This window comes from Sinocyclocheilus rhinocerous, unplaced genomic scaffold, assembly GCF_001515625.1.
Source record: "Sinocyclocheilus rhinocerous isolate Xijiao unplaced genomic scaffold, SAMN03320098_v1.1 scaffold1635, whole genome shotgun sequence".
Lineage (NCBI taxonomy): Eukaryota > Metazoa > Chordata > Actinopteri > Cypriniformes > Cyprinidae > Sinocyclocheilus > Sinocyclocheilus rhinocerous.
The window spans coordinates 1,022,203-1,045,445 of record NW_015627629.1 but is presented as its reverse complement, the minus strand read 5'-3'; the positions used below and the strand labels follow the sequence as shown (position 1 = coordinate 1,045,445).

The 23,243-nt window shown below is 35.5% G+C and overlaps 1 protein-coding gene and 1 pseudogene across 1 annotated transcript; both read left to right on the top strand.

Moving 5' to 3' along the window:
• Positions 1–5,076, top strand: part of LOC107732242 (protein FAM161B-like) — a 7,177-nt pseudogene extending 2,101 nt beyond the window's left edge.
• Positions 5,077–9,439: 4,363 nt separating this feature from the next.
• On the top strand, positions 9,440–13,549 carry LOC107732804 (neuroglobin-like). The gene is made up of 5 exons (XM_016544223.1): positions 9,440–9,534; positions 9,773–10,006; positions 10,786–10,894; positions 12,052–12,171; positions 12,343–13,549. The coding sequence occupies exons 2-5, from the start codon at positions 9,909–9,911 to the stop codon at positions 12,493–12,495; spliced, it is 480 nt and encodes a 159-aa protein (XP_016399709.1). The 5' UTR covers positions 9,440–9,534; positions 9,773–9,908; the 3' UTR covers positions 12,496–13,549.
• Positions 13,550–23,243: the final 9,694 nt, after the last annotated feature.

The following is a 23,243-nucleotide window of genomic DNA, read 5'->3' as shown; positions in this document are numbered from 1 at the left end:
AATTTAGGTACTAATATGAACCTTGAGGTACCAATATAGACTCTTTAGGTACAAAAGTGTGCCTTTTGAAAAGGTACCGCACCAGTGACAGCTTTTGTACCTTTTTTTCTGAGAGTGTGATTATGAATTAGGTCAAATTGAAAAATTAAGTAAAGACACAAATGTGACCACAAAACCAGTCATAAGGGTCTTTTTTTTTTATTGAGATTTATACATCATCTGAAAGCTGGATAAATAGCTTTCCATTGATGTATGGTTTGTTAGGATCGGACAATATTTGGCCGAGATACAACTATTTGAAAATCTGGAATCTGAGGGTGCAAAATAAATCAAAATATTGAGAAAATTGTCTTTAAAGTTGTCCAAATGAAGTTCAATGCATATTACTAATCAAAAATTAGGTTTTAATATATTTACGGTAAGAAATTTACAAAATATCTTCATAAAACATGATCTTTACTTAATATCCTAATGATTTTTGGCATAAAAGAAAAATCGATAATTTTGACCCATACAATGTATTTTTGGCTATTGCTACAAATATACCCCAGCGACTTAAGACTGGTTTTGTGCTCCAGGGTCACATATGTATCATATTTAATTGAAAATCTAACATATTTAACGGAATAGTTTACACAAAAAGTAAAATTCGATTTTAATTTGAAATTTTAATTGGAAAATGTACATTCAATTTTAACTTAATTTATTTTAAACATTAGAACATCATCTTTTACTCATCTTCTAAAACTGTTTTTATGTGATGCTGGTTCAGAGCAGGAGCAGCAAAGGAAGATTCGCATTCATCTGCGAGGTCAGGAGACTCTGAAAGCCTCCTCAGCACCCATTCAGAGGCAGGAACCCAGTGCAGATAGACAGACCCGCAGTGCTCAGAAGAACAAAAGCAAGATGCTGGGTTTCTTGGACCAGAAGCTGTCCTTCAGACCTAAAACTAACGCTGCCATGCCTGACTTTGACAAGCTCGACCAGGCCTTTCAACAAAAGGCAATGGAGGCAGCAGAGAGGAGAGGTGTCACTCACTGTAAACCCTTCCAACTGCGCACATTCACGCTACATCCACGCCACAGGAGTCCAGAAAACCCACAGGTTGCGATTTGAATTGAGTTTAGATTCCTTTAATGTAATTCCTTTGAGTTTAATATGTAATTTCTCATGACTAGAAATCTACAGACAAGATGAATCTAAAGAGAAGCAGTTCATTTGGTGGCCTAACATCACTGTCTATGGATACTCTTCCTACTTACATAACAGATGCTGCCAGGAAAAGATCCATGGCTGTAAGGTGAGCCTGACGCTTTGTAAATTTTCATAATTGTATACAACTTTTCAATGACTAAAATCAATAAAACCAAGTAAACGGATCATATTTTCTTGTATAATAACACATTCATGGTCTTTTTTGCACAATTCTTGACTTCACTGTATTCCAAAGAAAGAAAATGTTTTTGTAATTTTTAATTTAATCTCATTGGCTGCACTATTGGTTAATAATATTAATGCAAATAGCTATTTAAGCATTGTCTTGGGCTAGTATTGTTGGTTCAACACTTCTAAAATACATCTTTCACAAATTAACAAATTAAATTAAATAAAAACTGTTAATGTACTGTATTAGAGTTGTATGGCTATTTTAATAAAGCAATAAATAATAATAAAATACATTATTTAAAGCAATAAAAAAGAAAAATTTTTATATTAGAAATATATTCAGAAATATGTCATATTACAGAAATAATATACGTTCACTTAGGTATTCTCTTTTTTATCTTATGTATTTATCTATTATATTTTCTCGTATCTGTTTTGTACCATGTATGCAACACATTTGGGCTTGTTATATGACTGTTATTTTGTGAATTTGGAAAAACCATATTATTTATAATGAACTGTATACGTATAATAGATGTTATGTATGCACATATTGATGGAGCAGTCATATGGACACACGCTGTTCTGCTATCGTTTTATTTACAGTGCAGGAACTGGGGAAGACAGTGTCACAAACGAGGGGGGAAAAGAAGGGAATGTGGAAACCAAGGAGGAAGAGTGCTGACAGACGTGGCTGGTGGGCCAGTGTATTTCACATCCATATTCCATATGTGCAGGCGAGACTGTGGTCAGGCAACAAATCGCTGGCAGATCATTTCAGTTTTGAAAAACCGTGTTGTGCATGATTAACATGATTGTATATTTCTTTTCATTCTTATTTTGTAGATTTTACTGTATTTTGTATTACTGTATATTGAATCAGTGTGGGTCTTGATACAGCTGAGCCCTCTTGTTTATTAATGTTTTTACAATAGAGAAGGGATTATGAATGTTCAAGAAATTCCATATGGATGTGTAATAAAACAGAAAATCAAAAGCAAGTTTAATTTTATGATTCTAAGTATGTTATGGGGGCTACCGACCCAACAAAGAAAGAAATAACCAAAAAACATTTGGCAACCAGAGGAGCTGCACATTAAAAGCAGTATATTTGCTTGAGTTGTACTTAAGTAAACTGGGGAAGCCTTGTCTTTTATTATTATTATTATTTATTATTTAGTCATTTATCAGATGCTTTTATCCAAAGCGACTTACAAATGAGGACAACAGAAGCAATCAATTGTAGTATTAAAACAACTAAAAACAGATCCAAAACTAAAAGCTAAAACTTTATAAATACTAACTATACACATTTTAAAAATAAAGAGATTAAATAAAAATGACAAATGCATACAACAAAATCTCAAAACGTAACATTTAAATGAAAAACAAAAAAAAATAAAGCTAAAAACAATTCAAAATAGTAAAGAACAAAAGGTATAAGAGTATAATAATGATTCTAACATAACACTAAGCCAAACACCAAAATACAACAACTACATATGTGTATGTACAACCACACACACATACATATATACTGTATATGTACATACACATTTATAAATTCAATATATATATATTATTTCATTTCCATTTAGTTTGTTGAAGTATTAAAATAACTCAAATTAAAACTAAAACTTAATAAAAGACATATACAGACATAATAAATTCAGACATAATGTAACTAAAATTAAAATAAATAACAAATAATACAAATCAAATGACAGTAGTTTATCAGTAATCCTAAAAAATAACACTGCCAAACACACATGTTAAAAAAACAACAACTTACTTACACATAGTAAGAAATGGTTATAAAAACTGAAACAGAAGTGAAACAAGTAGTAGGAAAGAGGAGAAATAAAAAGCGATACTTATCTTTTGCCGGTGTCCCTGCCTGGTGGAGTCGCACGGTAGAGTCATGGTCTTTACACTCTTCGGTCTTCACACGAGGAGGCCTTCACACGACCGCTGCCGCGGTACACTAAGCTTTTTTTATACCCGTCTAACAAAATACTAAATTAATTCAGCTGGACACACTTTCCTTATTTTCTCCACAACAAATGGCCAAGCAAGCGCAGACACTGACAAGATACGCGATACAGAACGAGACCAAACGCGATATCAGCACGTCTCCACACAGTAAACAAAACAAGCGTTTCCTAGCAACGACAACTGCACTAAACACTAATGAGACAAGTAAATACACTTACACTTATGTGTAATAAAATACACTTTTCTTGGCACGAACACATCTCCCACCTGGAGTCTGTCAAATGTGGCTTTGAACGTCTGCTATAATTATGAACTATAACTGTCACAGAGCTAGCTTTATTCATGAAACTCCATTTGAATAAATACACAAATAACATTCTAAGACAACTCTTCTTTACGTATAATAGATGTTATGTATGCACATATATTAAATTGGATTTATTCCGATAAAATGAAGTGTTGATTTATCCAATAAAATTAGCTTTTCTATTATCCAAATTAAAATAATGACATTTTTAAAAAAGTGATGAATAATCTACCTGTCATCCAGGAGATCTCTGGAGCTAAAGGACCTCAAGGAGCAGGAGAATGCAAAGTGGATGAAGCAGCACAGAATCAATTCTCAAGCTATGAGCAGGGCAGTAGCAATGAGAGCCCAGGCAATGGACCCTCATAAAAGTCTTAAAGAGGTCTACCAAGAGAAACTCAAACAGCACCGGTGAGCACTTTCAAAAGATGTCTTTATTGTATAAACAAGCCAGGAATGTAATAACTTGATTATGAGTTCTTGTGAATGTAGGCAAGCTGATCTGGAGAGGATGAAAGATTATCAAAGAGAGCTGAAGGAAATCAAAACACGAGTGACAGCTCGCCCGTACCTGTTTGAGCAGGTGTCGCAGGTACACTACTTAACATTCACAATCCATTCCTTTTCAAAAATAATGTAACTTTCATATTTTCAAATGATTTCACCATATGCCTAATGCTTTCAGAAAAATGCCAAGAATAATGTTGAACGCAGATACAGGAATACTTTGAAACAAGCAGGTCTGGATGAAAATTTTGTGAGATCAAAGGGAGAAACAAATATGGCCCTCCATGTGGACAATGACTGTGCGGATGAGGATCATTACAGCACTGAAAGCGAAACCCAGAAGAGGTATGAAGACACATGAATGATGGGGTTTAAAATTAGTGTGGACATTTTTTTTTTAATGTTTTGGTTATCACAGAGCAGAACAAATCTGTTCAATGCAAAGATTTAACAGTGTGTTAAAGTATTTATCCTAGTTTTGATGAAAGGTTTGACATTACTTCCTCTCTTGTGACCCATACCCATCAAAATAAAATCATCTTACTCAATGGAAATACAGTAGATGCGGTTTTGACATGAAAAGATCTATTTATTATAAATCTTTCTTTTTATGATTTGATGTCAGCTTTATTGTCATTGGCATAGCGAAAAAGTAATCATGCAAATATTATGATGGAGCAGTCATATGGACACACGCTGTTCTGCTATCGTTTTATTTACAGTGCAGGAACTGGGGAAGACAGTGTCACAAACGAGGGGGGAAAAGAAGGGAATGTGGAAACCAAGGAGGAAGAGTGCTGACAGACGTGGCTGGTGGGCCAGTGTATTTCACATCCATATTCCATATGTGCAGGCGAGACTGTGGTCAGGCAACAAATCGCTGGCAGATCATTTCAGTTTTGAAAAACCATGTTGTGCATGATTAACATGATTGTATATTTCTTTTCATTCTTATTTTGTAGATTTTACTGTATTTTGTATTACTGTAGCGATACAGAACGAGACCAAACGCGATACCAGCACGTCTCCACACAGTAAACAAAACAAGCGTTTCCTAGCAACGACAACTGCACTAAACACTAATGAGACAAGTAAATACACTTACACTTATGTGTAATAAAATACACTTTTCTTGGCACGAACACATCTCCCACCTGGAGTCTGTCAAATGTGGCTTTGAACGTCTGCTATAATTATGAACTATAACTGTCACAGAGCTAGCTTTATTCATGAAACTCCATTTGAATAAATACACAAATAACATTCTAAGACAACTCTTCTTTAACACAAGGTCCATCTGAAATTCTCATTCCTGAAGTCAGGCTGTTTTGAGAGTCATAGTAAACAGCTAGTGCATTTGGCCACATCACGAGCTTTTTACTCCAACTGACTTCTTCAGTCCTGGTTGGATTTTCGGTGATTTTTTAAAGGAATTATAGGAATTTGTGTTTCTGTGTAATGGAATGGAAAGATTTTGAGTCATGATTTCTGCTTTTGCTGTTACATGATGATCTTAAGATGGAACATAATTAGTTTAAACAAGCCGTGTAGCATGCATTGTATTTTAAAGGCTAAAATTGCACTTTTGGTGAAAATATGATAGCCAGTCCTGTCCATTTTGTTGTATAAGTTGTATATTTAGTGGTTTAAGAAGTGATGACACTGAAAAATGAAAAGCATCAACTGCGCATTTGAAAATGGCCGCCCAGTTTCACCTCATGATACCCATTCAGTTTGTTTTGGAAATACTTTTTGTCATGGCTAAATGAGGTTTAAGTGGAAATACAGTAGGGCTTTGTTCCTTTTCTTATACTAGTATACACTAGAATTACGTCTTGCACTGGTAATGGGAGAGTCAGGGGGTCAAGATTTGGCAGCAGTTTGGTGCGTCATTTCGAAAAGAGTGTATTTACAGGTTGTGTGTATATGAACATCACCACAAAGTCGTGCAAATGGGGAAACATTTGATTTTCTTTGAGCATCGAGTTTCAGATTTGGGGTGTGTCAGTGGAAAAAACAATGAGGACGGGATGCTGCAGGGATGCTGTATTTTTTAGGCCAACCTAGAAGTTTGCATCACACTGGATTTTTTCTATTGGCTTTTGGATTATCGCAGAAATGTAGCTCTGTGAACAACAAAAGTTTATGATTCTTACATGTTTTGTTCATCACGATAATCTTCACAAATGAACACAACTTTTATGAATTTTAAGCCTAAATACTATTGCTAAGTGAAAAGATAAAGTTAAACTACACAGTTGCACGACTTTAAGGTCATTACTAAGTTTCCAACAACTATTTATTTGCAGGAATACAATAAACACAACAATTTTAGAAAAGCGGACTAGAGTAGATGAGTGTACACTTTCAGCGTGATGATGTTTAATATCCCAGACAACCTTTGCAGTCCCATTTAACCACTTGTTAAGTTTTTTTAAGACATGTACTGTAAATGCTTTAAAAAAAATCATGAGTACGGTATTACAGATGTATTTTATGCTATGTTATATGTGTTAACAAAAAAAAAAAAAAAACACGACTTCAGAACAATGGAATCGGAAGTGCAAACAAAGTTGTAAAACACATTCCTGCAGCACTCGGATGCAGTAGTTCGTCTGTAGTTTACAGTAAAATACATGAAATTATTATTCTTTTTTTCATTTACAGTAAGACTGGCTAAGTTGCATACAAAATAGGATAATATTGGACAATTACACTAGAGCATGTAACGATTCTGATCATAAAAGCAAGAACACACTGATGTGCTTTTTTTAAAAATTTTGCGGAATTAAAAAACCTTGCTGCATTTTGTTGTAATTAATTAACCTAATTAAATTCATTTCATTTTTTTTGTAATTTGCTCGACCAAATTGATTTGAATGACCTGATGTTGTAATTACGACTTCCAAAATTATAAATATGAACTAATATGAACTAAATTATAAATATGAATATGAAATAGCACCATTATTCTTGCAAAAAGTATCCTTCTCCAGTAGTGACTATTCAAAAGTAGCCATGCATTCTGATGAAAAAATGTTTTATTGTAATTTTGCAAAAATATAGGCTATCACGTCATAAAGTAGTGGCTTGATACAACAGCACTCCTGAGTACAAATTGTTTTATTTTGCATGTAGGCATTAGCATCTAGCTAAATTCAGTACCACTTAACTTTTGGGTTTATTATTTTGACAAAAAAAAAAAAAAACCTGCTGTGGCAACTTCAGCCTCGCGTTCTGAAAATGTCAGCGTAATTTAATGCTATCATTCTCAGAAATATATTTTATTTTGCCTCTGTTAAATATGTAGATTCAATAAAGTTGACAGGCAAACTCAGTGTCCATCTTGTCTGTTTCATGCACACACATCAGTCGCGTTTGAGTGACAGCTTCTATCTTGAGCTTTAAGTGTCAGATATAACTGAAAGTTCAAGTGCTCCTGCGAGGTCGCCATGGCAACTGTGCTCTCCTGTCACACTATCTTCAAGTGCTTTGGGTCTTGCTGTCACAACCGAATGTCCCTTACGTTGATAACATGCTAGATATAGCTCTGAATCAGGTAGGACATAAGGTGCGAATTATTCAGGGAATCCCTGCAAATATGAAGAAAATAATAAAATAATCAGAGGATTTGACTATGATTCCTTAACAAAAAAAATTCAAGAACTGAGCCTGTTAATCTGGACAAAGGTGACTGATTTTAATTGAACTTAAATACACAGGTTACAATATTATGATGTGGCTGGATACATTTCAAAATGTGCTTTGCGATCCATTTCTTTCATTCATAACATGTTCAAGTTCAAGGGATGTCAAATTGCCAACTAAAAATTTAAAAATAAAGTTTCTTCAATAGTTATTTGACATTATAGGCTACTGTAACTTGCACAACCATTTGAAAGTTAGATAAGATTCTTAAAATTTTGAAAGAAGTCTCCCAAGTCTGTATAATATGATCGAAAATACAGTAAAAATAGTAATATTTTGAAATATTATCACAATTTAAAATAACTCAACATTTCAACATATAAATTTCAACATATTTTAAAATCTTAATGTCTGTGGTGGAAAGCTGAATTTTCAGCAGCCATTACTTCAGTCTTTCTAATATGATTACGGTATTTGGTGCTCAAGAAACATTTCTTATTAAAGTAAAAAAAACAGTTGTTCTGCCTAATAGTTTTGTTGAAACTGTGATCCATTTCTTGAAGAATAGGTTTTAAAAAGAAAAACAGCATTTATTTGAAATAAAAAATGTGATATGTCTTCACTGTTACTTTCATCCTTGCTGAATAAAAGTATTAATTTCATTTAAAAAAAAACACTTTTAAACAGTAGTTTATGTTCAGCAAAGAACATACTTATCAATAGTCATTTAAGTATAGGGCTCTATGGAGAAGTTAATGATATTACACTGTAGATGTATAGGTATAGATTTTGTATATTCTTCAGATGGTTTTGGTTCTGTATAGCGCACTAGTACACATATGGTTTTCTAAAGAACTAGAGAAAGTTTTTCTTGGAACCTGAAATGGTCTCTGATGGTTTTATAATTCTAAATGGAATCTTTATTTAAAGAATGAAGAGATGCTTCTAGGCAGAATGCAGTGACGCAGTTGATTTAAGTCTGTGAGTATGAATACCTTATGCAGGACTTGTTTGTTTGGTTATATTAAATGATGATGCCTTGCCGTTATTTAAAAGCAGAAGTACTTTAAGTATTTATGTTCTTTCACTCATCTACAAAACAGTATATTCAAATGTGTTCTTTGATTATATATGCATACGGAGTGCCTGAAGGTGCCAGACTCTCACCTGTAGGAGGAGCTATGGCTCATAACATGTGCTAGGAGCAATGAAGATTAGAGATATTTCCATTCTGTCCTTATTTACTGTCCATTTGAGCACAGTATCACAGGGGTGAGAGCATTTAGGACAATTACAGTGTGACTGAATAAAAACACAACATACATTGAAATATTTGTAAGTTTTTGTTTCCCCTTTTTTAAAAAGCAAGATTGTCAAAAAGGTTTCCTCATCCTAGTTTGAATGCACATCAAGCAGCATCTATGAGGTTAGATGCAGCAGAGAAGGGAGAGGGAGCAGATAGAGGGAGAGATAAAGAGAGAGAAAGTGAGTGAGTGTTTGCATGTGTGTGAGAGAGCGGGGGGAGCAAAGAGGAAAAGAGAGAGAGAGAGAAAGAGAGAGAGAGTGCAAACACAAGGATAGCAGGCTTGACATATACATATTCGCAGTGAACAAACAGAAACCCTAATGCCAGAGAAAGACAGACGAAGCCAGTGAGAGAAGAAGGTCACTTCTAGAGCAGTGAAGGAACGGTACGTCAGCTTCAAACTGTTTATTGTGACCATAAAGTCAGGGCTAAGTTAGGTGTCTTCTCTTCTAGATGTTGAGTGCATGAAGCATCGGTTGGAAAGCTTTGCAGTAAAATTGATTTGAATGCATTGTAACTAGATTGTAAATGAAATATATTTGAACCTATAGTCCCTCATGCACGCTCCTCTGATAAGTCTTATTTGTCCTTGGAAAATGATATGCAATGTTGGCACTTCACAGGGGGGTCATACCTGAAGACTGAACTCTGGAAGTCTGGAAATGGGAAATCAGGAGGTCCTACTTTAAACAGAAGAAGACATTTTGATGCCACACCACTGAAAGACGACCGGGGAACACAGCATTACTGAGGGTCACAATGGAGAAACTCTCTGAAAAAGATAAAGGTCTGATCCGGGACAGCTGGGAGAGTCTGGGGAAGAACAAGGTGCCACATGGAATTGTTATGTTCACGAGGTAATATTTCAGTCATGCATGCTGGCTAATACTCTTTTGCACCAAGGGATATTGCTATTTAATTTAGCCTGCATGTTTATTTAGAAAGTTGCAAATAGAGCTGTGCGGATCAGTATTTCATGTACATGTATGGTGTTTTTGTGGGACAGATGCATTTGTCAAAAATAATAATTTAATAAAAATAATTATCATAATTAAATAATGCATTTAAAATAAGTAATTATTTATAAAGTAAATACATGTTTTGATTTTATGCAAATAAAAAGCACTTAACACATACAGTAACTGGCGATCAAAATGGAGTATCCTTGCATTCCATAACTCAAAGATTGTACTCATCATGAAGGTATAGCAATTTAATAAACGAACTAAAGCGTAATCTCTTAAAATCCATCAAAAATTCCCCATCAGTCTCCCGCTGTCTGTTCCTCTAACCGCAGCTCAGTAAGAGGCTTGACTTGTTGCTTGGCGACAGGGAGCAGAAAGATCATTTTCATCAGAATCACCTTCTCAGAGGAAAGATGCTACCAAGTATCACTTTCCTGAGTATTCCTCTTCAAACACGAAATAAAGGATAAAAGTGACTTTCTTTGAAAAAAAAAAAAAAAACTACAAGAAAAAAGGATACTCTTTGTACTCTTCAACATCAAATGACTTATATTACCTAATTTAATTATCCTTCTTGTTAAGGAAATGTGAAATAAGCAATTGTGGTTGAAGATCCATGTCGATGAACTGCTTTGTAGTGCTGCCTCATTAAATGTAACATTTCTTGTTAGGTTATTTGAGCTGGATCCAGCACTACTTACTCTCTTCAGCTACAGCACAAACTGTGGGGTTGCACCTGAATGCCTCTCCAGCCCACAGTTCCTTGAGCACGTCACCAAGGTGAGCCCAGAGGTCAAATGTATAACAATTTGTAAAGTAAAGGGGCAGGAACCAACTTTTGGGCAGTTTCTCAATATATGTTCTTATGCAATCTTGTGTCCTTGTGGTCTTGTTCCACATCACTGTCAACTGCCAATGTTCAATTCCAATACGCAAAAAAAAAAAAAAAATATATATATACAGTATATATATATATATAAGTACTGAGGATACGAGCAGAAGGTATTCAAATAAGTTTTAAACTCACTCAAGGCAAGACATTCCCTCTGCAAGCTCGCAAACTTATGACGGCTTGTGAAAGTAAACATTTGCTGATTTTTCTGGTATCATTTTAATAAAGTCATACAGACATGAAGAAAGCATATTGTCGTTTTATTGGCATATCTAGAATCTTAATACTGGCAAAGCATAGGGAATATGTAATATACATACTCTTTATACACATGTAAGTGGTGAATTAAAAATATATAAAACAATGTAAAAAATAACATAAGTAAATGTTTAATAAATATTGTGCTTTAAATTGGGCCACTACTTAAAATGTGTTGGGGCGGTCAGTTGAGCAACAAGATCATATCATATCTCAATTCTCAAAAAGATGCATTTTGTGTCCTCGTATCCAGCCTGGCAAGACCAGTCTTCATGAGAACGCAAGACTGTTCTTTGTATTTTTAGAACTGAGAAACAGCCTCGGAGTGGCGTTGTTGGTAGTTGATGGGCCGGTAACTGAAAAGTTGGTTGCTCACAAAGAGTAAGGGGCATGTATAGATGGACATTTTAATCCTAATCCCTCACCTACAGCAAAATTGCCTGAAAGCTGCATTTTTTCTCCCATCATATGTCGAAAGATCAACTGATATGTTTGGTTGTTGTTTGTTACACCATAGAACCACATGGTTCATTTAGGACCAGGGTGTCCGATCCTGCTCCTGGAAGACCCCCTTCCTGCAGAGTTTAGCTCTAACCCCTGACCTAGCGAGACTTTCAAGCAGGTGTGTTAAAACAGGATGAAGCTAAACTCTGCAGGAGCTGACCTTCCAGGATTGGACACCCGTGATTTAGGCAAATGAAGACTTCTGTAATGCTTCTTTCTATTGACTAATTTGGGCTCAAATGTAATGTAAACCCAGCTCAAGAGAGGTTGTATATCTGTCCAGGTGATGTTAGTGATCGATGCAGCTGTGAGCCATCTTGATGACCTACATTCATTGGAGGACTTCTTGTCGAACCTGGGCAGGAAGCACCAGGCAGTTGGGGTGAAGACTCAGTCCTTCACTGTGAGTACACTTTGCCTGCATGGTTTAGTTACGATGACTGAAATGACATATAGCAGCCATAACACTCAAACATCAAAGATGACAATGAGATTGACAGTGATCTTCGGGAAGAGTCACAGTGATTTTTCAGACCATTAATTGATTGATTGGGTTCTTTCACATGTTCCTTAGGTGGTTGGAGAGTCCCTGCTCTATATGCTTCAGTCCAGCCTGGGTCCGGCTTACACAACACCACTGCGCCAGGCTTGGCTCAACATGTACAGCATTGTGGTATCAGCCATGACCAGAGGCTGGGCCAAGAATGGCGAACATAAGTCCAACTGAGAAGGAGGTAGATGTGAGATTCACACTGGAACACCCTGGAGGTCACCAGATTCTTAAACTAACTTCTCAAAAATCCTTTCAAAGAGTGAGGGGCTGGGATATGGGACCACCATTGGGAAAATCAGTTCAGCCGAGTTGTATTTTGGCTCACTGAACAGCCCTAACTTTGGTAGCTTGGTCTAACTGTAGACTGAGATTGTAGATGAGGTTGAGGTTGAGCTTATTAAGAGTGCAGGACATAGATAGTTTGTGGTTGAAACTTCAAAAGCAAAATTTGCTTTGTACATACAGTAATGACTAAGTACATATAGTAACGACTAAATGTATTTCCTCAAACTATCTTATTTGACTGTCTTGATGTGTTGATGTTTCATGTGAGCGTAAAACAGAGGTTTGACTATGCACATTTGAGCTTGGTCAACTCGAAAAAGTTTTATTTTGATGCCTCTTGGAATCAATTTAGATAAAGGCCTTTAAAGCCACTACAATTTAACCCTAAATGACACAGAATTAATTCTATACTCTTGCCTGTGCTGTGTTAGTTTAAGTTTACTGTAAGTTTAGTGATGTTCAGTAAGTTATCTGAGCATGAACATTTGGCAATATGGTCCAAATGATAGTGTCAAAGACAATAAGCAATCAGTAGCCATGATTTTTTTGATGCCATCCAAATGTTCATGTGAAATATTTCGTTTGCCACATTCTTCAACCATTAACAGTATTTCTGGCGATGAAAGTAAATGACGAGAACTGTTACATCCGAAATAGCTTTTGGAATTTTTTAGACTGTTAATTTATGAACGTGTGCCATGTCATAAGTTTACATTTCCATTGTATGGGATTATACTCGACGCATTCTACTCCAAGGCTTACTTACGAAAGACTTGTGTAGATTGTTACTTCACATAAAGTGACTGTTATATCATAGTGACTAGATGATTTGTTCACCTATTTACAATTGTAGATAGTCAAAAAATGTTTATGCTAAATGACCCAGTCCAGTGGGGGTTAGCTATAAATAAGAATTTTATTTCACAGTTTTTGTTTGCAATTTTTGTGAATAATATTTTTTAAAAATAGTAAATTGCATTAGTTGGCTTATTACAACCTTGTAAGTTAAGAACATACACACTCTTATCTAAGATAAGAATATTTGTTGCCATAATTATGAGCTATAGAAAAACTTTAAAAGCGATGATAACCTTTTTGCTGCTATTCAATAGCTTTGTAGAAATGTTTATCTATCTATCTTTATATGAGAGATATTTCTACATTTAAATGGTTCAGGCCAAGTATTTCAAAGTGCGTAGAGCCGTCACAGATATTGAAACTGCTGGTATGTTACATTTGACATGTTACTTTATATGACAATACCTACTTTAGGTATATAACCTTTTCTGTATATTTAGGTGTATGTGGATTGATTATTTAATTTTATGTATTGCTCAATGGTGCACTATGATACTTTTTTTTGCGTAAAATTTATAGATTTTTTTCTCTCTTTAAGACTGTTCTCTTTTTCTGAATACGTGTGTACCACCTAACGGCTTTCCAATAACATCTAAGATGTCTGTCTTTATGGAATGATTAGCTTATTAGTATTGAAAATCTTTTACGAAGATGCAATGGTTACAACATTTTCAAGTGAAAGTGTTCCTTTGTGATAAGCTGTTTATTGACCATTGAAGTGTCGTGTGTGTAGTGTTTGCTTCTGTGCTTTTTCTCTTGATATTCTGTGACTGAATTGTCTCAATGTCTACCTCACTGAAGCAGCTGATATTAAACAGCGATGTTATGACCTGGCTCCTCAGTAACCAAAAAGTTATATTTCAATTACACTGTACATCCTATTTCCTCTGCCAGTCACCAATTAAATCAGGATCAGTCAAGGCTCTATGTAAACATATGTTGGAAGCTTATTTGTAATAAATGGCAGAAATAAAGAAGTTCTTGCTTATGGGTCTCTGCTGAAAATGAGTGAATCGAATTTCAACATGTTTGATCTCTCTATAGATCTCCTTGTCATTTTTTTATAATAATTAGGAGTCAATCTCAGCATACAGTGGCATATATTTGATATGGAAAAAGTTAACTGCTGAACTTTATGAACTTTAAGGGACATATAGTGACAGTTTTACATGGCTAATTCTTAAAGGGTTTTCACAAGACTCACCGGTGCATGCGCAACGCTGAACTTGCTCCCGGAACTGCTTCCAGTGTACAACAGTGAGCGCAAGCTACATTAAAGTGATTATTACGTTTTGAATATGGATATTTTTCTTACATAAACGCATCGATTCGCTACAGGAGGCCTTAGTTCACCCCCTGGAGCTGTGTGAGGCACTTTTTTTTTGGATGGGCGCTTTTTATTTAACTTCTTTTGGACTCAAACTATCTTATTTGACTGTCTTGATGTGTTGATGTTTCATGTGAGCGTAAAACAGAGGTTTGACTATGCACATTTGAGCTTGGTCAACTCGAAAAAGTTTTATTTTGATGCCTCTTGGAATCAATTTAGATAAAGGCCTTTAAAGCCACTACAATTTAACCCTAAATTACACAGAATTAATACTCTTGCCTGTGCTGTGTGTAGTTTAAGTTTACTGTAAGTTTAGTGATGTTCAGTAAGTTATCTGAGCATGAACATTTGGCAATATGGTCCAAATGATAGTGTCAAAGACAATAAGCAATCAGTAGCCATGATTTTTTTGATGCCATCCAAATGTTCATGTGAAATATTTCGTTTGCCACATTCTTCAACCATTAACAGTATTTCTGGCGATGAAAGTAAATGACGAGAACTGTTACATCCGAAATAGCTTTTGGAATTTTTTAGACTGTTAATTTATGAACGTGTGCCATGTCATAAGTTTACATTTCCATTGTATGGGATTATACTCGACGCATTCTACTCCAAGGCTTACTTACGAAAGACTTGTGTAGATTGTTACTTCACATAAAGTGACTGTTATATCATAGTGACTAGATGATTTGTTCACCTATTTACAATTGTAGATAGTCAAAAAATGTTTATGCTAAATGACCCAGTCCAGTGGGGGTTAGCTATAAATAAGAATTTTATTTCACAGTTTTTGTTTGCAATTTTTGTGAATAATATTTTTTAAAAATAGTAAATTGCATTAGTTGGCTTATTACAACCTTGTAAGTTAAGAACATACACACTCTTATCTAAGGCATCGATTCGCTACAGGAGGCTTTTGTTCACCCCCCGGAGCCGTGTGAGACATTTTTTTTTATGGATGGGCGCTTTTTATTTAACTTCTTTTGGACTGAAGCACTGCAACACCCACTGAGTGGCATTAAACAGCTTGAAAGATCAACGACAATTTTAATATAACTCCGACTGGATTCGTCTGAAAGAAGAAAGTCATATACACCTAGGATGACTTGAGGGTGAGTAATTTATGGGCTAATGTTCATTTTTGGGTGAACTAACCCTTTAAATGTACCATGAATCCTAAATATGTAGTTTCAGCCTTGCTGTGACTAAAAATTATTTAGCTATTTTTTTAATGATCCTAAGTCCAAACCGTAAAACACAACATTATTTCAACCCTTGTTAATAAGTTTGGAAATCATATTCTTATAATTAGAATAAACAATTCTCTTTCAAAACATGTGGACTTCAACCCTACTACAGTAAATTTTTTTGTGTTGATAAATGGTCTAATAATGGGCTTGCACATATCATTGCACCATGCCACATTATTTGCAGTCAGTATACAGTTTTGTCCACATAACAGAGTTGAACAGTTGATGAGGCCAATATGTGTACAAAAGTGTAAACATTATGAAAAACTGATATAAACTTAAAGAGAAACCTTGGATTGAACTATGTGATTGAAAAAGTGCGTTCACAGCATAACAATGTTAAACAAAAAGCATTTTTCAGAAAATGCATAAATTGATAAACTACATATATAGACAGTTAAAACATGATTCAGGTTGAATTCTAATGATTTCCTTCTCTTGTTTTGCAAAGTTAAATCTAAATCAGTTCATGTAACAAAGTTCAATTATATCCCGTTTATTATATCAGCTCGAAGTCATGAGGACACTGTTTCTTGAAGATGATCCTTATATAACACTGGCACACTGGCTTGAAGAAAAAAGAAAGAGCATTTGTCTTATGTTATTCTTCACAATGTCCCAGTTCCAATAATCAGAAGGTTATGAAGAAATACTGTTCACGCCTTTGCACTCTCTGATGTGACATTGTCAGAGTGGATGAGATGGAGCAAAACTCCAGAAGCGAGAGCTGCTCACTGGGTTTGTGGATTCAATTACACTGCATTATTGTAAATGTCTTGAAGGCTGACTGTCAAGCATAGGCACATTCTGCCTCACTTATAAAAAGCAAAAATATGCCTCCTCAAATATTAGCATCTATCCACCACTTCTATGTAACACCATTTGAGTATTTTTTTTTAATTTATGAGGTTCCTATTTGAAATGTATATGATTCCAAATTTACAATTATGAATATTTCTAAGAATACCAAAGAATAGAAGCCACAAACACTTGTACTATATCTGCCCTAAAAGCTAAATGAAGTGTAAAACTGAGAGACAGTGAGAGAGAGAGAGACAGAGATAAAAAGGTGCAATAATAATAAAAACAATACAGACTAGAGATCATTATTTTTAGAAAGTCTGCAATGTGTCGGAAGCAGGGCATTGGAAATTACCATGGCAACCAAGACAAGCACAGTGAGAGAGTGTGTGGAGTGTTTGTATTTTGAGACTCAGAGAAGAGTTGTTGAGGACAGGAGTGTGCTGGACTGTGACTTTGGGATCTTTTTATATTTTGACTGCACTGAGTTCACATATACTTGTCACAGTGTTCCGGTTTACTCTAAATATATAAAACATTATTTCGTTAATAATGACAAATCTACAGTATCTTCACAATATCTGGCTAATTTAAATGCTTTAGTTTAGGGACCATTTCTCACTATTAACTAATTAACTACAACTTTTGCCTAAAAGAAATCCTAATTTGCTGCTTATTAACAGTTAGTTAGGTAGTTGTTAAGTTTAGGAATAGGGTAGGATTAAGGGATCTAATATATGGTCATGCAGAGTAAGGTATTAATATGTGCTTTATAAGTACTAATAAACAGCCAAAATGCTAGTAATATGCATGCTAAAAAGCAGCTAGTTAATAGTGAGAATTGGTCCCTAAATTAAAGTGTTACCCTATATTTATATTAAAATAGAATGTCTTAGCATAGAGTAATAGATCACCCAAAATTTGCATGGTGTCAGAAGATTTGGAAAATAGCGCACGAGTTGTATGGACCAGTTGTTCCAAACTTCTCATGCTAGGACCTACGCAGATATAACCACAAGACCCACCAAAAACACTTTGAAGTGAAATATGAGAGGAGAAAAAAACCTTTTCTGTTCTGTCTCGGTTTTATTTTCCTTACTACATTGGGTAAGCTTACTTGTCAATTTGCATTATAATGAGGATATGTTAAGCTAAAAAAAACCATGAGTGTGAAGTAAAGGATACAGATTAAGATAATAGCATAAAATATATAGCTCTGAAATTAAAATAATTTTATAGATAGACAATATATTATTGCTTTCTTGATGGCACATAAGAGCAGGCTAATGGCTATTTTAAATAAATGATGCACTGGCATCAAACTTAAAATTCTGTGAGTGAGTCATTTGTTGATTCAGTAGATGCTCTGACTGATTCGGTGCAGTTCATTCAAGTGAAGGATTCGTCAGAAAGATTCATCAGACTGAGGGTAGGTTTTAATGACAATGATGTACTAAAAATGCAAATGTTTTTCATTTGTGCTTTTGAAAAGTTAAGTGTACGGGCAACAACGCTTTTTAAAACAATCCCTGTTCACACAGATCCTGAAAACAACTATATTCACTGTATTTTGTATTCCTGGCCAGTAGTTGGCGCTGTCACTTTGTAAAGAAACACTAAGCCTGCTCACATACCTATAGACTGAACATGTAATACACATGCCCATTGTCACCATTTTCACAAATTCACACTTTTGTAGTTTACACAGAGACGATAAAGGTATTGTGTTCATAAACGTACAACCTGAAACCCATTTTCAAACATATGTATTTTCAAGCCCCCAAAACGCCATTGTTGTGTAAAATAAACGACCAAAAAACATGAAATGTTTTCCACTTTTAGTTGAAAACGGTGTCATGTAAACTTGATTCAATCCAGTGGCTCTGAAACTGCATACTCTCTACTTCTTTTGAATAATTACTTTGTGGCCATTAAAAAGTATGTTCTATATAGTATGAATGTATGTAGCATGAATGTAATATGGACAAACTACGTTCATTAGGTTGTCATTGTCATGTGACCTGTCACTCCACTGCCATTCACAGATCCTCTCCCGTGGTCTCATGGGACAGTAAAGTGTCCAGTGTATGTGCACCCCAGAATCTCACCAGAAATATCATCCAGGGACTTTCCACCTACTGTTTATGAATACTGTGAATTCTGACATTTTATGTTTGCATGCTGTTTTTCTCCAGTGTGATTTTGGAGGCACTGCTGTCTCCAACATGTTTGTGGTATGTGTGTCATGTTAGAAATATGTAAGATCCACTGTATATGTAAATACCTGAATATGTAAATACCCTCTAGCAAAAAGAACATTTCACCCACAACTCATTTATTCCCACTCTGTGAATCACCAGTTGGTCGTAAAAACCGCTGACTGACTTGATGAGACTTTTTAATCTTTGAGTGAATTAGTGGTTACTGTGTGGCAACCAAGATCACAGTTTGAATTTAAAACTGAACATTCCAACTTTCAAAAGCTAACTGTAACAGTTGTGGATTACTGTAGGATCAGTAGCTGTGTCGTTCGTTCGACACCTTCATCGAGGAGTTGGTGGCACCTTACTGTACATGTCAGTCTCTGGTGTTGATGTTCCCTCTTCTAATGAGAGTCCTTCTGTGACACAGCCTCTGCCAAAGTCTTCACACCTCTCCTCGACATCTCCACTATAGTTTCCCTCAGGATCCCACTAATGACAGGAAATACAAGACTGCACACAGTAAGCGGTCACATGGTTATCAAATACTCTCTGCACATTTAAAGTTGTCATAGTGTGTTTGCCAAGAAAATTGCAGCAGACTGTAACAGTAATTCCCAGAAAGAGTTCACACCACACATTTATGCCAACATTTAAAAGCAGTGTGTCTCGACATATCTGGGACGAAAATTATGAAAATTACATTACTTTTAAAGTTATTAAGGGGGACAAATCATGGGCTTTTCTTGCTCTTTTTAAATAAAAGAGCTTGATGTAGAAATACTTTGTGAAGAAATACTCACAAAGCAATCCTAGTCCATTTGTACCGTTTAAGGAAATTAATTAATTCATAATAAATCATAATCATCACAATTATGAAGTCACAACCATGACCATGTTAACATGACCATCCATATTTACATCAACACATTTCGTATTCAGCAACTTGGCTCACACTATTAAAGGGATAGTTCACGTGAAAATGAAAATTCAGTCATCATTTACTCACCTTTAAGTTGTAACCAGTCGTTAACCAAACAGCTGACAGTAACCATTGACATCCACAGTATGGAAAAAATACTATGAAAGTCAATGGCTACCAGCAGCTGTCTGGTTACCATATGCAATTTTGGATGCACCGGATAAATATGTAATATCCACTATGAGTAAATACCCAAATATGTAAATGCCCTCTAGCAAAACTGAATTTTTACGCATTCACTTATTCCCACTCTGCGAATCACTAGTTGGTCATAAAAACCACTGGTATGATCTACTTGATTAGACTTTTTAATCTTTGAGTGAATTGGCCATTCATCACTGTGTGGTAACCAAGATCAAAGTTTGAACTGAACATTCCAACTTTCAAAAGTTAACTGTAACAGTTGTGGATTACTGTAGGATCAGTAGCTGTGCCGTTCGTTCGACACCTTCCACGAGGAGTTTGTGGCACCTTACTGTACATGTCAGTCTCTGGTGTTGATGTTCCCTCTTCTAATGAGAGTCCTTCTGTGATACAGCCTCTGCCAAAGTCTTCACACCTCTCCTCGACATCTCCACTAGTTTCCCTCAGGATCCCACTAATGACAGGAAATACAAGACTGCACACAGTAAGCGGTCACATGGTTATCAAATACTCTCTGCACATTTAAAGTTGTCATAGTGTGTTTGCCAAGAAAATTGCAGCAGACTGTAACAGTAATTCCCAAAAAGAGTTCACACCACACATTTATGCCAACATTTAAAAGCAGTGCGGCTCGACATATCTGGGACAAAATGAAAATTACATTACTTTTAAAGTTATTAAGGGGGACAAATCATGGGCTTTTCTTGCTCTTTTTAAATAAAAGAGCTTGATGTAGAAATACTTTGTGAAGAAATACTCACAAAGCAATCCTAGTCCATTTGTACCGTTTAAGGAAATTAATTAATTCATAATAAATCATAATCATCACAATTATGAAGTCACAACCATGACCATGTTAACATGACCATCCATATTTACATCAACACATTTCGTATTCAGCAACTTGGCTCACACTATTAAAGGGATAGTTCACGTGAAAATGAAAATTCAGTCATCATTTACTCACCTTTAAGTTGTAACCAGTCGTTAACCAAACAGCTGACAGTAACCATTGACATCCACAGTATGGAAAAAATACTATGAAAGTCAATGGCTACCAGCAGCTGTCTGGTTACCAACATTCTTCAAAATATCTTCTTTTGTGTTCAACAGAAGACAAAACTTCATACAGGTTTGTAACAACATTAGGGTGAGTAAATTATGACAAAATGGTCAATTATGGGTGAATTACCCCTTTAAAAGATTAAAATGAGCCAATTATACAATTATTTACAGTACATGCAGAAGTCTTAAAGGTACACTAGCAAAAAACGTTAGTTAATCTAAAAATGAAAAATCTTTCATCATTTATGCACCCTCATGTCATTCTAAACCTGTATGACTTTTTTTCTTTTGTGGAACAAAAAATATATATATTTTTTTTTTTGCCTATGCGAAGGCAAAACTGTTTTCTTTCAAATAATTTCATCAAAATATAAATGACATGAGGGTGTGTAAATAATGACTAATGTAAAACTGGTAGCGAATGTTGAGTATAGTAGATAATAGTGCAACAAGAAAGATTAACTTGATCAAGATTCCTGTGCTAATAAAATGCAAACATTCTAGCATAACAGCTTGGTTTATAACAAATCAAGCTGTTCAGATGCACATGCACAGCAGGGGAGACAAACACAGGTAGCAGTCAAATGGGGAAAACAGCAGCAGTTCTATTCCAAGCATATGGCACAGAGGAGGAGAAAGCAGCGTGTTCTGTTCCCAGGGGTATTCACCTTCTAAAGACTGCCTGCTCAGGAAGGTTGCTTAGGAGACAGAAGGAAAATGTCAAGCAGATTTCTTTTTTTTTCCTCTCCTGTGTTGACACTTGCAACTGTGGCAGGTGTATGAAAAATTGCTTTCTCCACCGTTCCCATGAGTGGAGCACATCACTGATGAAACATACCTGCGCTTGGTCTTATTTTGCTATCATTTATACAACATTGATGATTTTTTAACATCATATATTGAGAATGGAGGCATTTTGTTACTAGACATGTCTACACTGCCTATACATTGATGAGCTTTGTCACCTGTACATTGTGTCATTCCAACTACAGATCACATGACCTCCACTATTTGTAATTCCATTGGTATTCGCTACTTCTTCGCATAAAATTAAGGGCCCTTCACACTGGCAAGGATTTGCAGGGACAAAGCAACCGGAAGACATTCATTTCAAGTTGAATGACTACAGCTGATAATGAAACAAAGTTTAGCAGAGAGTAACAAAAATAAGCAATAATGCTAAGTGGCACCTATTAGTTTTGGTGCATAAGAATCGGCAAGAAACACTAAAGCATGTGAAACCTTAATGCCACTTCAGGTTCCATTTAAAAAAGTTTATGTAAATGGCACATTTCATATACTGTTTATGTACAAATGTGGCACATTTGCAGTGTAAAATATAATATTTAGTATTCATATGTGACATCTGAACAATAGTTCAAAACCATGACTCTTACTTTCATTTAAACTGGCAATTCTCCATCTCTTTATAGCAATACACACTCACACAATAAATAATTAGGTTGACTCTATGCAGGGCCAGGCCAAACTGCAGTAATTAGTATGCAGACGCACTGCTCTTCACAGCCTGTCATTAGAGAGGTGAGCTGTGGCATATACTCAGCAACATTTGATGCCTCCAACATTTTAATTACCGCAACCATCAGGGAATTCTCACTCCACTGAGAGGTAAACATCAGTGTAATCAATCCCGAAAAGTCCTGGCAAAGGCAAGTTGTGCTATTATGTCCACAGGATCATTTTAATCTGAACATTTGCATTTTTCCACCAATAGCAGTTATGTAAGTTAGTGATTTATTTGTCTATCCTTCTGTCTTCCATCAGCTAATCTATCTATCTACCCATACCTATCTATCTATCCATCTGTCCATCCACCTGTCTGTCCGTCTGTCTTCCATCCATCCGTCCGTCCGTTTGTCCGTCCGTCTATCTATCTATCTATCTATCTATCTATCTATCTATCTATCTACCTGTCTATCCATCCATCCATCCATCCATCATCTATCTATCTATCTATCTATCTATCTGTCTGTCTGTCTGTC